Source organism: Schistocerca gregaria, chromosome 1 (genome assembly GCF_023897955.1).
Source record: "Schistocerca gregaria isolate iqSchGreg1 chromosome 1, iqSchGreg1.2, whole genome shotgun sequence".
In the NCBI taxonomy this organism is placed as follows: domain Eukaryota; kingdom Metazoa; phylum Arthropoda; class Insecta; order Orthoptera; family Acrididae; genus Schistocerca; species Schistocerca gregaria.
Genome location: NC_064920.1, coordinates 500345253 through 500361225, shown reverse-complemented (window position 1 = coordinate 500361225; position 15973 = coordinate 500345253). Strand labels below are relative to the sequence as shown.

General features: G+C 37.1%; 1 protein-coding gene across 2 annotated transcripts in view; it reads left to right on the top strand.

Moving 5' to 3' along the window:
• Positions 1–12347, top strand: part of LOC126354011 (AP-1 complex subunit sigma-2) — a 63299-nt gene extending 50952 nt beyond the window's left edge. For both annotated transcript variants that reach the window (XM_050003347.1, XM_050003328.1), the window contains exon 5: positions 9353–12347. In XM_050003347.1, coding sequence (XP_049859304.1) covers positions 9353–9397 — 45 coding nt within the window. In that variant the 3' untranslated portion in view covers positions 9398–12347. The remainder of the gene's footprint in view (positions 1–9352) is intronic.
• The last annotated feature ends 3626 nt before the right edge of the window (positions 12348–15973 follow it).

The following is a 15973-nucleotide window of genomic DNA, read 5'->3' as shown; positions in this document are numbered from 1 at the left end:
CTGTTGGCAATATGGGGGTGACTTCCTATGTCGGAAGTCCGCGTCATCATCACTGATGATTTTTATTCAGAATTTAAGCAGGTCAGGGTTCAGACCCAGGACCAGTGACGTTTTGATTACTAGTCTAAGATGCTACTCCTGGACCAGGAGTCCATCTTATGCTCATGTGGTTCCTAAAGTATTCCACAATTGATTCTGAAATGTATCTTTAACCTGTCACAGTGAGATATTACACACAGTGACGTCACAAAGGATTTGCGCCCCCCCCTGCCCAACCCCACCCCCTCTGGCAAATAATTTTTGGGGGCCTTGTGGTAATAAGAAAACAGACATTCTCACATCGTAATCTAGATTAAAAGTGAAATAAACTCACTTGTTGATGCACACCATGTAGGGGGTAGGGATATAAAATCAAATATAGTGCATGTGTCTCTCATTGGGTAGACTGATCACCTGGTGCAAGTCATTTTAATTGATGCCACCTCAGCGAGTTGTCATTGAGGATAAAATGGAGAAGACAATACAACACCCAGTCTCCGAGCAGAGAAAATCTCCAGTGTGGCCAGGAATCTAACCTGGCCCATTGCATAGCAATCTTCCATGCTGACCTTTCAACTGTGGATGCAGACTCTTCTTGTAAAATAAACATCATCTCAGTTTTTTGAAGTGAAACTATATGCTAAAGCGCACACATCTTTCCAGTTCCCGTAAGCTTAGCACTCAAAAAAATTTTGTACAATGTCTACCAAGTTTAGAGAACACACGTCTTATGTTCAGTGCTTAGAACTTCTTGGATGCTGAGATATTGAGTTTCTAAGAAATTTTTTTATTAATTTCAATTTAGAAAATCATCTTCTTGATGTAGTAGAAGTAACTTGTGGAGTCCAGTACAGCTGGAGAGCTGTGCTGTTATGGAGATTAGTTACAAGAAAAATATTTTCGACAAACAAAAACTTTGTGAGGTCTATAATCGACACCTTCTTTCTTTTCTTTTCAAATTTTTTTGACATAAGTTTTTCTAGGCTAATAAGTTCAAATAAACAATTTATGGTAGAATCTGATTCATACTTCATAACGATTTTCTGCTCTGAATATCTTCATTTTCTAACTTAAAAACATAAATAGGATGTAAGAAAGAAAAATAGTAATTGACATTCTAATGGCTGATAAAATGTTTGTTTCGCAGGATGACGATTCTGGAAAAGCTAGAATTCTTGCAAATTACATTTTATCTGGATAAATCAGGGAAATTTCATAAAATCTCAGAAAATTCTGTGTTTCAACCTTTGATTGAAACAGAATTTATTGTTTTATGAACGACAAGTTTTAAAAAACTTATTATTTTAAAGTGTATTCGTTCCTTATAAATTATCGATATTTAAAAACTGCAGTTGAACTGCTGCTTGTGGCTACTAAATAGTTCAGCTGAGATGAAAGAAAAGTAACTATGATGTTATGCTGTCCTCCCTCCCCGTGATCACCATTAATTAATTTCCATTAATTTATCAGGAGCTTCTTGAATCCATCTTCCTCCTCACACCTGGAATTCTCAGGGATTTTATTTATTTATTTATTTTTTTTTCTTTAAAGTTTGAGTAGCCACAGTTGTTTCGTTGTTGAATTGAAATATCAACACAAGCTTTGAAAACTGTGTCTTGAAAAGAGTGTATCCACAGTTCTATGATTTGCAGCAAGCTCACCAAAAAGTTCTTCACTTTGTGGATATATTTTGAGATCAACTCTGGACAATGCTCCAAACTTCGCTAGTACTATTGATTTTTCTACTGCAATTTCAATATAGTTTCTTAAGGTGACTTGCTTATTTCTTGCAGTTTGAAGAAGTTGGAAAGAACACCTAATTGAACACTATTTCTTCAGAATCACTGTAACATTTCTGTCAGTTACAATAGTTTCACTCAATTGTTAGTATCGAACTCCAGAAGCACCAAAGAAGACATAAATGCATTGTATTTTCTGTTATAAATGTTGCAGTTCCATTTCATTCATGACTGAACTGTTGCGGATCCACTTTATTTGTGACTGAATGATTTAGTACCAAATTTAAGTTGTGTGTTGAATAATGTATAAACTCAGCATTTGGGACAAATGCTTCAATTCTTGACTGTGAACCTGTGTGTGTGCGCGCGCCATTCATAGATGCAGCATTGGCATATCTTTGACCTCTGCAGCTGTCCACTTGTATGTTGTCACTCTTCTCTAAATTAGTTATTATTTCTTTTTCAAAACTCTCAGCATCAAAGCCCCTTACCTCATGGAATTCCTTTTATTTCAAACTGCTTACAATGACACTAAGTTGGTCCTTTCTTGATACAATTGGAGTTGTGTCTACAGTCAGTGAAAAAATGGCTGCTGTTTGATTTCATGGATGACTCATTCTGAAACACAATCATTTAACAGTTGTAACACATCGTCTTGGATTTATGGGCTTTCACGTGAAAGATTTGCCTGCAGTAGAGATATGTGTAGAAAATATTATTCTAGAAATTATAGCCTTCATTTGGTTGTGTCCTTCATCAAAATGCGTATTAATGGTTTTGTCTTGTTTCCTCATGCTGTAAGTAGTAGATGGATTTAAATGTGTAGCGCAAGTTTAGTGTACTTTTATTTTCTTGGTTAGACCGTGCGTCATTAATTTGTGTATTGTGCCTTGCATTTTCTCCACCTCCAAACAACTGTCATGCTACACAATATACTGTGTTAAAAGTAGGGGAGCACATACATAAAATTGTTCAGTTTTGTGGCCTGTTTTAGTATAATTGTAATAGTAATCACAGTTGAACGATCTTTTGGTCTCAGTGTTTCCAAGGAAAGGGCATTGAGGCTTGCCTGGTGTGCTGTTTATAAATTTTAGCTTAGTCTCTTCATTCAGTTTGCATTGGAATAATCCTTTATTGATGCTAAAATGTGCAGTTTGCTGATTATTTTGAATTTGAGTAGAACAATGTCTTGCTGGTGAATCAGTGTTTATTACTGGTGGTTCATTTTCAAAGCTGGTATTACATCCTCTATGAACTTACAAAGTGTTAGAATCTTCCCTCGTTGAGTTTTTATGACAGTACGGACTTTTACTTTCAACTTTTAAATCCTCAGACGTTTCTCTGATTTCACTTTTGTCACCAATTTTAGTAGACATCTGTTCTGGGCATGTAGCTGAACACTGGATGCTTGTATTTATGTTCATTGTATTTTTAACTTCTTCACTTTGGCAGACTTTCAATTTTCTGTATTTGAGCTCTACTTAAATATTGCCTATTACTACATATTGTAGTTTTAACTTAATGCAAACATTTAAGAGCAGCCCATGTGAGAAAAAACAGCAATAAGTTTTAGATTAATGCGAGTACACTATAGAAGAAGAGTAATTAAACTGAATTATGAAGATGCCTGTTGTAAGCAGTTGTAATATCAGGATCATTTTCTGTTGGCAGTTCACTTGCTTTGTAACACTACATCCATCACAAAAATTTAAAAAAAAATGAACTTATTGATTTATTATTGGATGGATAAAAAACTACTCACCAAGTGGCGGCAGGAGAATACAAATATTAAAAAAATGATTTAACATATGCAAACTTTCAGAGCCAGAGGCTCCTTCATCTGGCAGAAGGGTTGAAAGGAAAGGAAGAGAGGTGACCAGAAGAAGGAGCCACTGGCTTCAAAAGCTTGCATATATAAAACTCTTTTTTATATGTGTGTTTTCCTGCCACTGCTTGGTGAGCTGATTTATTGTGTGTCCAATTACATCACATTGTCAGAAATTGATTATTTTTGTTGTTACGGAATTGTTACCAAGAGGGCCTGTCATTTTCAATACCAATTGAAGGATATATATATATATTAAAAACAAAGATTCCAAGACTTACCAAGCGGGAAAGCGCCGGTAGACAGGCACAATGAACAAAACACACACACAGAATTACTAGCTTTCGCAACCGATGGTTGCTTCTTCAGGAAGGAGAGGGAAAGACGAAAGGATGTGGGTTTTAAGGGAGAGGGTAAGGAGTCATTCCAATCCCGGGAGCGGAAAGACTTCCCTTAGGGGAAAAAAAGGACAGGTGTACACTCGCACACACATACACACACATATCCATCCACACATACACAGACACAACCTGGTACAGAAGCAGATAACCAGAGCCACATCCTCATCCCCTCAAACCCAGAACCTCTCACAGAAGAACCCCAAAAGTGCCCCACTTGTGACAGAATACTTCCCGGGACTGGATCAGACCTTGAATGTGGCTCTCCAGCAGGGATACGATTTCCTAAAATCCTGCCCCTAAATGAGATCCATCCTTCATGAAATCCTCCCCACTCCACCAAGAGTGTATTTCCGCCGTCCACCTAACCTTCGTAACCTCTTGGTTCATCCCTATGAAATCCCCAAACCACCTTCCCTACCCTCTGGCTCCTACCCTTGCAACCGCCCCCGGTGTAAAACCTGTCCTATGCACCCTCCCACCACCACCTACTCCAGTCCTGTAACCCGGAAGGTGTACACGATCAAAGGGAGAGCCACGTGTGAAAGCACCCACGTGATTTACCAACTGACCTGCCTGCACTGTGACGCTTTCTATGTGGGAATGACCAGCAACAAACTGTCCATTCGCATGAATGGACACAGGCAGACAGTGTTTGTTGGTAATGAGGATCACCCTGTGGCTAAACATGCCTTGATGCACGGCCAGCACATCTTGGCACAGTGTTACACCGTCCGAGTTATCTGGATACTTCCCACCAACTCCAACCTATCTGAACTCCGGAGATGGGAACTCGCCCTTCAGTATATCCTCTCTTCTCGATATCTGACAGGCCTTAACCTCCGCTAATTTCAAGTTGCCGCCGCTCATACCTCACCTGTCTTTCAACAACTTCTTTGTCTCTGTACTTCCGCCTCGACTGACATCTCTGCCCTTACTCTTTGCCTTTAAATATGTCTGCTTGTGTCTGTGTATGTGCGGATGGATATATATATATGTGTGTGTGTGTGTGTGTGTGTGTGTGTGTGTGTGTGTGTGTGTGTGTGCGCGAGTGTACACCTGTCCTTTTTTTCCCCTAAGGGAAGTCTTTCTGCTCCCGGGATTGGAATGACTCCTTACCCTCTCCCTTAAAACCCACATCCTTTCATTTTTCCCTCTCCTTCCCTCTTTCCTGACGAAGCAACTGCCAGTTGCGAAAGCTCGTAATTCTGTGTGTGTGTTTGTGTGTTTTGTTCATGTGCCTGTCTGCCGGCGCTTTCCCGCTTGGTAAGTCTTGGAATCTTTGTTTTTAATATATTTTTCCCATGTGGAAGTTTCTTTCTGTTTTATATATATATATATATATATATATATATATATATATATATATATAGCACTGGCGAAATCTGTATGCTGCATGTAGTGCTGGCCGCCATACACTGTAACATTCTTGTTAACATTAAACCTCGAAAGGTACAAAATAATTGCTGGCACACTTCTGTTTGCATTTCATAAATGAGTTTACATGGCTAAATTATATTTTTAAATACATCATACTTCTGCATCTCCTTCGTATGGTCACCACCTCCTCCTCTCCCCCACCCCTCCTGCACAGCAAGGCCATTATTTACGCTGCTGGTTAACTGATTTCCTTTCTTATCTTCTGTGAACAGGGAAAACAGTCTGTAAGGAATAAAAATTCAGTTCATTAAAATAGCTGTCTCACAACATATATAGAATTTGTCATCATGTCATTAACGAAAGAAGCCTTAAAAATCACAGCTGAGTGAAATTCTGAATATATTCCATTAATGGCACCATATTGTATTGAAACTATTAAAATATTAATATTTTATTACATATTACAAGTTTTATTTTGGTGCTTAACACATCACATGTATCATTAATGACTTGATATTATGGACTACATTACCTTACCATCAATTATTATTTGGGCCTCGTGTCAGTAGTGTCCTTAAACTTCGTCAGGAAATATGAAACATTTGTAACAGAAGTCAGATTGAGAACATACTAGCTTACCCTTGATAGTGGCTAAAACAGAATAATGATTTTGGGGTGGCCATATGTTTGTGGGCTTGGAGATAATAGATTGGGTGTTGTAGGGTAAGTAGGCTAGGTAGTGGTGGTACTGGTGCTGGTGTTACTGTGATTCGGTAGCAGGGCAGGGCGGGGCTGGTGTTGGTGTTACTGTGATTAGGTGGCAGGGCAGGGCTGGGGGGGGAGGGGGGGGTCAGTTTCATCGTGCATTATGGCCTTAAACTTAAAGAAATAGATGAAAAATAATTAGGTGTTGGGCAGTATAGTTTGGAGTCTCAGTGATAAGGTATTAATTTCTGTCATTTAAATTTGACTCTGTTTATTCCTGTTTTTCTGGCATGTACATATTTGAGGCTCTCCAAACTATGGATGAATTGGGACAAAAAGTACATCTAATCTAACCTGAACACACTTAACAGCAGTGTTCTAAAGTGGTGTTGTGTAGTAACTGCGAATAATTCTTTCAAGTGGTATTGCCACATTTTGGAGTGCAGGAGTTATGAGTGGGCCTTCACTGGTTCAGACAAGATACAGAGGCTGCAGGACACAGCCTTGTCATGAATGTTACACACCTTAGTGGGCATCCCACCTGTCCTCTGGCGATACAAGATGTTGGTGACCAAAGTTTATCTTACCTGTCATATGTCTCAAAAGCTGCACATCCAGAAACTAGCAATGTCTGAAAAAAAGAAGCCTGGGAACACAGGCAACCCTTGTGGACACTGGGATTGAGATAACTCGTTTCTGAGTCATTACCATTTCAATGTATCACATCGAAGCCATCATTTGCATCATTGCTGTACCATACATAACGTCCATTTGTGAAATATCAGTTTTCATGTGTCAATATTTTAGACTGATTTTCAAAATCAAAGGTAAATATCGAAGTGCACACTCCAGTTATATCAGGAAATGTTGAAAAAATTTCTGAATCCAAGCACGTGTTGTACTACAACAGATGATCTCTCATTTTCAAGATCCTCTGCATGCTGGTTGTCACACACTGCAATAGCTCTATGATGGTTGTAAAACAGCTTTTGTATATTTCCAAAGAATGGTTTGCCTCCTTAGCCCAACAGTTCTGCCTCACGTGTCAAGTGGGAAGGTTGCTTGTTTCTGCACCACCACAGCATTGTGGACACCTGCACAGCTGTTTCTCTGTGTTGCTTGGGTCTTCGTGTGTTTCACGTGTCGTTTGGTTTATGGTATTATTTGTTGTATGTCTGTTGGTAGTGGCGTAGTCCGCTTCATAATGTCCACCTTGCGCTCAAAGTGTGTTCTGAGAAAAGGTACAATAAGCTTTAGTTTTGACAAATCCAAGCATTTCATGCAGCCTGTGGTTTTGGAGATACATAACTTTGCTGTTGATAGTATTCACCTGACATCTGATCAAGTCCATAAAGCCCATTTTGATTCTGGTAACTATGTTTTTTTTCTTTAAGTTTTTTGATTCCCTGTAAGTTGGAAGGTTGCTTTTGTGTCATGGTTCTCAAGTTCTCTTTAAGCATCGTTATGGTTCCATAAGTATGGTGCTTTGTGCTGAAGCAGAACTGAATTGCACAACATTTCAAATGTTCGGTCTCTCACTGGAGGTTGATGACAGATTACTTAAGGAGCTTTTGCTTCCTTAAGGTGATGTGAGGAATATAAGATCTGATTGCTGCTGTTATTCTGGTTGAGGTGACACCACCATAGTTTCCTAAATAAATGTTTTTTGTTGTTTTATATGTTACTGTACTATTTCAGTTGGCACAACGTTATGGTGTTAGACTGGTATTTAGAAATCAGCCCATTTCTTTGTCAGACTAAGTTCCTTATTGGTCTTATTAAAAATGGAAGGGAAAAAAAGTCTGTACTTTCAAGGCAACAACATACTAATTATTGTGTGTGTGTGTGTGTGTGTGTGTGTGTGTGTGTGTGTGTGTGTGTGTGTGTTTCATGAAACAAGCATGTAAATTCTTGAAGTAGGTATTGATCTCCTGGTAAAAGTTTTTTGGAAAAAAGAAATCTCTCTTCAGCTTCTTACAATTTTGTAGACTTTTTCTTTGCCACTTCTGATGGCTCTTTCGATGCTTACGTTTATAGCTCCATTTATTACTATATTACTACACTATTGAAGAATGGGAGATGAAAATACCAAGCTACTGATATTGTTCTTTAATGACCCATAAAAATATCTAAAATTATGTGAGACATGGTATAAAATGATGTCCATGTTTCCCAGATATCATTTAGTGGTATTGTGTGAGGCAATTCACATATTTTGTAAGTTTTTCCTTGTGATGTAGATTCTGCAATGAAATTGTGGAAGTGCTGACATTGAGATAGAGGGCAAACATTCTCCAGTACACAAAGTTATTGAAATAGTACATTAGTGAGGACTCCTTTTTATCACTTTTATTTACCTACATTCAAATGTGAACATATTCACTTGTATGGGAATATCATACTGGATTTCTTTAATTTTCTTGGTGCAATACCTTTCCAAAAGACAAGCTCTGTCAATTTCATCCACACGTTTTTAACATAAATGACTGTGTTTAACTTCCTTGCAAAATGACACCTATTTTTGCTTATTCATTATCATGAGTCCAGATGAGGCATACTATGTTTTCCCTGCTGCTAAAACTTTAGTCAGTGTCATACGTGTAAGTTGCTATCTCGTATGGCAATTTTGTAGTATCAGCTGATTGTGAGGGATCTTGTTGAATGCTTTTTATTAAAGTAAAAATATGATGTCTGCTTTTGCACTTAGAGCATTTCTTGAAGCATATCGCCATGTTTGCCACATGAAGGTTCTCAGTTATGAAAAAGGAAAGGTTATTCATGAAAAATGATGCTCTTCTAGTGTGCCAATAGATGTGAGATTTAGAGATTCTGTGCTCACAAGATAGAACATTTGATTTAACAAGCAGTATTCTGCTATTAAATAACTGTAGAACCTACATGTTATTAGAGACTTATCCTGTCCTTGTAGAAGCAAAATTGATTCTCTTAATGACAAGTTTCTTGTAGGCGGCTTGTTTGGCATCCTTTAAAATATAACCTATTTTGAATATGTAGAAACATGTAGGCCTATTCATTAACAATATTGCTGACTTCCTGCAGCCGGCTGTTGCCACATTTTCTGTGATTCCTGACTGCGGAAATTCAGACATTTATTTTCATCTTGTAAATGTCAACCAAAATCATGGCCTGTCTATATTTGAAATTTTTTTAGGTTTCATGATGTAGTCATTTGTTTTGTAACAGATTTTGACTATAATTACAGAATGAATGAAATCACACTATTTGTTAAATTCTCTTCATTGTAGGAAGAAACACCACAAGGCTTTTTTGAAGATCATGGACTTGGTTAAAACAAGAACACCTTCATCTCCATCTGCTTTGCGGAATCAGCTTTTTGAATCCATGTTCCAAGAAAGACATCTTTTCCCTTCTCTAAATGATGCAGCAAAGTATTATTAGATGTTTTGTAAAACAGAACTTCATAAAGAAAGTTTTGTAACATAGAAAGAAAACACTTTCAGTATTTTATGTACTTAATTTTAGTAAGATATTTAATCAAAAAGCAGAATTTGCCACATTTTTTTCTGTTGTGTCACTGTTTCATTATTATATTTGATGTACTTGTCATTAATAATCAAAGTTTGTCACGCTTATATATGGAAGTATTAATACTGTATAAGTAATAAATTGCAAGTACTCAGAAATGTATTATGGTGGGTGTGGAATGTTTGATGATTGTGTGAATACTCCTGTGCTAATATTTCTCAATTTTGGAAGAGGTGATTCGGAGTCCTCCAGCTTCCCCCTCCTCCTCCCCCCTCCCTCAACCTCCCCCTCCCACCCCTTCCATCTCTCCTCGCCATGTCTCCCTATAAATGTGCTTTGACTTTCTTGTTGTATGGATGTGGTTCTGTGCAAACTAGTAGTGTTTAATGGGTATAAAATGTTACTGACTTAATTGGTGTGGGAACTGCATACAACATTTTTTTTTTCTCTTCCTGAAGATTAGAGCTGTGCATTTCACTAGATTCAGCTTGTTGTGTCATCCCAGAATCTTTACTGATTTGGGAAAGTAGCTGCTTGGCTGAGTCAACTTGCTATTGAGTTGAGATCAACTGGCTGGCACCAGAGCAGCATGGCTCAATACACTGACCATATCTGTACAGATTCGTGGTCAGGCATACTATCCAATCACATCTACATGCTAGTACACAAACTGTAGGATTTACTCATCAATTGTGTGTGCCATACAGTGCCTTGCATCCATTTGCTACAACCCTGTGCATCTCTAACACAAAATGCCCAACACTTATCCTTCCTCTTAGTACTGTTGTAAAATATGAACAGTTTTTTATGGGTATTCAGTCTGTACTGCTTTAGAGAAAGATGACTGGTGCACATACTAAATATGAGTCATACCTCAGTACAAATAGTAGACTGAAGATACAAGTAAACTCAATATGGAACACAGCACCATGTGGTAGTGGCGAAGTGGTGGCTCAGTAATCAGCCTGTAGAGGCTAGCCTTCAGGGATGGGTTGAGCAGGCTGAATCCAGCTGTATGTATGATGTTATTTGACAAGCAGCTCATGCTGAACTTCATTTTTTGTGTTTCTCTCTGTGCAAATGTTTGTTGAACAGAGAGCAATTGGTGCAATAAAAACATTCCATAGCAGATAGAGTACTTATTTGCCTTATATTAAATTGTAGAATTTAGTTTGCTAAAAACTTATACACTTTTGTTGTTCTGAAAGACAATAATGGGACTGCCCATATTTTGACATACCAGTTTTGTTATAAAAGAAATATGCATTTAGTGATTCTACATGATGTTTATTACATTACATTGGTTTACAAAACAGGTAACGCAGCTACATTTACCAAAAAGCTTTTTACACTTGGATACTTTCATTGTAACTTTTTATGTAACATTAATTTCAGCTAAATTCTAAAAAGAAGAGTGTTGTTGGTTTTTGTTATAATGTGGATAAAACAAATTGTATTGTCTTGCAAGTGTTTACAGGAATTGTTAGTGTCTGAATATGCATTTCAGTATCACAAAGTGTTAAAAACAGTGGTGCAGATAAGAGCAGCGTGAAAAAGTTCATACATCTTGAGTTTTGGAACCCGAATTAATTCCTGGAACAAAAGAAGGATAGGTAAAAAAAAAAAAAGAGAATATATTTATCATAAATATACAAATGTTTGACTTGAGGCTAAATAACTTAAGCCTGGTGTTAAGTTTGTCTGCTCTTTGCTAAAGGCTTTGAGTGACTATGACCTTAGAAGCTAGAGACTCATAAAATTTTTTCATGTTGCTCCCTGCTGAATTTGCACATACTATTCAAACGTAGATATCAGTTTCATTTATTTCTCATAAATCATGTGTTGCACTCATTTCTTTTCAATGAACAGTGGTCTTGTGACACTCTTCAGTGAAGATTGTTTTGACCAGTGTACTGTTGTTTGTACGATGTTAGGTATTATATCTGTAATGTTACACACATGACGATTGTATATGGTAGAGGGCTTTTGCTCAGGTATAAGTGCTACATATTTTATACTTGCACAGAATGCTGCTCTTGTTAAAAATGTTTACTACTGGATACCAGTTTTAATCCTTGCTCGATAAACTGCAGTAATGATTATTGACCCGTTAAATGTTGTTGTTCTAATCTTGTGCTGACCATGCCAGGCTGAAACAGTGTTCCCACAACTTCTAATTGTAATTTGTTAGTTTATCTAGCACAAATCAAATGATGTATAGCCATAAACTTAACTCAATTCATCATTTATGTATGTTAGATTTTGGAAGTTGTTATTGTGTGGCTATCATGTAACTGGATTTTTTAGTTTTGTTTTTCTTTGTGATAGCACAGAGCCTAGAATCTCTGACTGTTTCTAAATTTAGTTACAATTATGAATTGTGTGTAGTTTTTTTTATAATAGTTTCTTGCTGGGAGGTCTAGTTTTTCAGTCCCGTGTCTGTGTAAAGTGAGTGTTTTTTGTAAGTGTATTAGATGGAGATGTGGTTGTTTTTATATGTTTTTGCAGGTACTTTTACTAAAAGAGGCATTGATGTGAAGTGAGATCATTATTTATTCCTGTTATGTAGAATTAATGCAGAGGTGTTCTGTTAGTGGAGCACGTTGATTACTGTTCAGACATGTACATTTTATGAAACAGATAGCTTTGGATATGTTTGTTAGCCAATTTGATTACAGTATTGACTGTGTATATGTAGTGTTTAAATATGTTACTGTATGAAATGTGAGAGAGTGATTAAAGATTGAAAACTTATCTTACCTAATTCATTGGTACCATTAGATTATTACTGCATTAGATTATTAATCACACATTAAATGATCTTTTTTTAAGCATGACTTTTATACAATACATTTAAAATGCAGTCTGCAGACTTAACATTCTCTTTGAGGCACCAGGGAAGATTATGCCTTGGTAAAGTCACTGGAATTGCATTTGGGAATGGTGGGTTTAAATTCCATCACCCAGCCTTCCAGATTTTGGTTTTCTGTGAGTTTTCCTGCATCACGTATGGTGAAAGATGGTGTAGTCACTTTGATGAGGACACATCCTACACCTTCACCTTCTTGTCAAATTTGAGCCTGTGCTCTGTTTCCAGCTACATCATTATCAGTGGGACATTAAACCTTCATCTTCCTTCATTTTTTTTTTCTTTCTTTTGCGGAGGGTGTCATAAAGAAGCTACTTCTCCATGACTCAGATCTGCAGTGTATGTAGTAACATGAAATAATCTGTATTGTCTATTGTGTGTTACCAGGGTGAAACCAATATGAATGAGTCTTTTGAACTGTGAACCTACTGAATGCATCATGTATTCAAACTTCTGTGATTCAATGAAGAAGGAAATGGGAGGTGGGATGCCGACCTGTGAACATCAGTTGCTTTGATGAACAAGAAAGAGGGAGCACTCTGGTGTTGAAATTCATTGTTATGTGTTCCTAGAGACCAAAAGGGCTTTGTGTGATGCTTTGGGGATTGTATTATTGACATTGATCCTTAATTTATGAGGATATTATTAGCTACACACCCTTTGAAATTGCAGTGCTGTTTTGACTATTTTAAACATTTTCCATTTACTACACATAGGATTTAATTAAACACGAGTTGTGCACATTACATTTATAGCAAAGATAGTCACAAAATTGCCAAAGCCATTAGCTACTGACATTTACTCTTATTAATGGAGTTAGTCATAATGGCTCTTTAAATTTCTTGATTAATGTTGTAATTTTAATAAAATAACAGGTAGTAGGAAAGCATAGCAAATTTGTATTTCCAGAATGAGATTTTCAGTCTGCAGCAGAGTACGTACTGATATGAAACTTCATGGCAGATTAAACCTGTGTGCCAGATCGAGACTCGAACTTGGGGCTTTGCCCGTGAAAGGCAAAGGTCCCGAGTTCGAGTCTTGGGCTGGCACACAGTTTTAATCTGCCAGGAAGTTTCAAATTTATATTACACATTTTGTTATTTGGTGTACTGTGCATTTCCTAAAGACTATCGATTCAAGCTCTTATTATGTAATATGCCAGCTGACAAAAGTTGGGTGTAAGTGGTAGCCACAAGTATTATGAGTTTTAAAGGTGTTTGACCATATATTTATTCTTGACTGGCAGTTGCTCTTCAAAAATAGGTATATTGTAGCATTCTTCTTCTCCTAGAAACAATTCTTGTGAGAAAAATGAAGAAATTTATCATTAGCAATTATAAGTCCAGGAGAGATTTTTTTACGGAAATCACTCATGTTTCAGGGGAAGGGACAGGGGTGAGGGGCTGTAGAACTTTTTGTAAAAGTCATGATATGATTGTGCATTTCACAGCTGCTTGCATGCTTGGAAAACTAAATACACCTTAAAAGAGCAATATGAATGGGGATTTTGAGAAAATATGTCGGTTTGAATAAATTTGGATGTGAAACTTATTTTAATTTCTGTAATGTGAAAATCATGAAAGATACGAACCAAATAAAACTAGCAGATGTGGTATTAAATCATAATGAACAATTACAAGAGCTCAAAGTGAATTTATTGGGTGAACAGATTACCATTTATTTTTATGTAGTAAGGTTAAGAGGGCAAACTAAGAAAAGTAATTACTTCAGTTTTCAAATTCAAAATTTATTGTTATTGCTACCAACATATGAGACATATGCTGATGAGTAAAATCTTATGTACCTCCTCAATAGCTGTTCATCCAACTTTTGAATGCAATACAGCAATTATTTGACGAGTTCTTCGTAGGTTTCTGTAGGTGAGTGATACCAGATGTCTCAATACAGGTTATGTGATTTGCACAAATTATGGGCCTGGAGTTCGGTGGCATCCTGCAGCATCCTGGATGTGTTCCGTCAAGTTCATATTAAGTCAATTAGTGGCTGAGACATCAAAATGAGTTTGCTATCATGGTCCTCAAACCATTGTATCACAATTCTGGTCTTTCCATACATACAGCTATCCTGCTAGATGCTACTGTCATCAAGTAAGACATCTGGTATGATATGTCAAGGTGCCCCAGATTGTTATTGCAGATCTCATGAAAGTTCAAGTGAATATCTCCCATAGCCTAATATTGACCCTACAAGGCTGTTTATGTGGCATAGTGCAAACCATCTGCCTGGATAATAGTGTATCTGGATATGAGTATTGACCCCATTCAATAAAAAATGTGATTCATCCAACCAGGATACACATTTCGACTGATCCATGGTTCAGTCTCACACATCTCCTGCCCACTACAGTTGTAATTGATGATGATGATGATGATGATGATGATGATGATGATGATGATGATAGATCACTGTGGGAACACACAGATATCATCTTCTGCTGAATTCCTTGTTCACCAGTGTGCACCAAATAGTGTGCTCTGAAACACTTGTGCCTGTACCAGCATTGTACCTTGTCATCAGATCTACCACAGATCGCTGTATCCGGTTTTACAGAACAGGCAAGCCTCTTACCTTCTTTCCTCTGTTGATGTGTGGATAGGTCATAGCAGTAGCAAGCCAACATTTGAGCAGTTATAATGCTTGCATTATGCTAATTTCAAAATGCTCAGACATAGCAGTCTGACTGTTATTAAAGTCACTTATATCAGTGAGTCTCCCATCTGCGCCCATATTGTCATTAGAACATTTTCTCATTCCTCTCTTCTCGCTTACTTACTATTTTTAGTATGTCATGTGCCCGCAGTGCCACCAGGCAGTATTTGTCTTACATTAGACAGTTATCATAATATTTTCGCTGATCAGTGTATTATTTATGTCTCTTCAGTGAAGTACTTAGTGAAGATTCTTTTTATACAAATGCTATGAAAAGACTGTTGTAGAACATTGAATATATTAAGGAAAAAAAGGTGACTCTTTTGTATTTGTCTATGTCAATTTAACAGTTGTTATCCATGTTTTTATAGAGGACCAAATATAATCAGTATTATTATATATATAATACCTACTTGCACCAACTAGATTCTTTCTCCACCCATTCAAGGGAAGCGTAGTGCGATGTTCCAGATTTATGTTCTCATAGCATCCCTAAACTGCATATGATGAAAACTGGAATGGTTCCTCAAACAAGATAATAGCAGTTTCCTCTGCCACTTGAAGCCTGAGCTCTGCTTTTAAACACTGTAATATCATCCAAATGATTAACCTGTTATCATCCTGTCATTTATTTCGGGCACCACTTTCAACCCAAAAATGTGAAGGAATTGATATAATCATTAACTTGCTTTCCCTTTACATATTTGGTTATGTGTTTTTCTAAGTAGTTCAGCACAGTGTGGTGCAGGAGAACAAATCATGAATAATAATATATTAATTTTATATGTAAGCTGTCAAGGGACCAAGTTTGAATTTCAGAAGACTGTGAATACAAGTGATT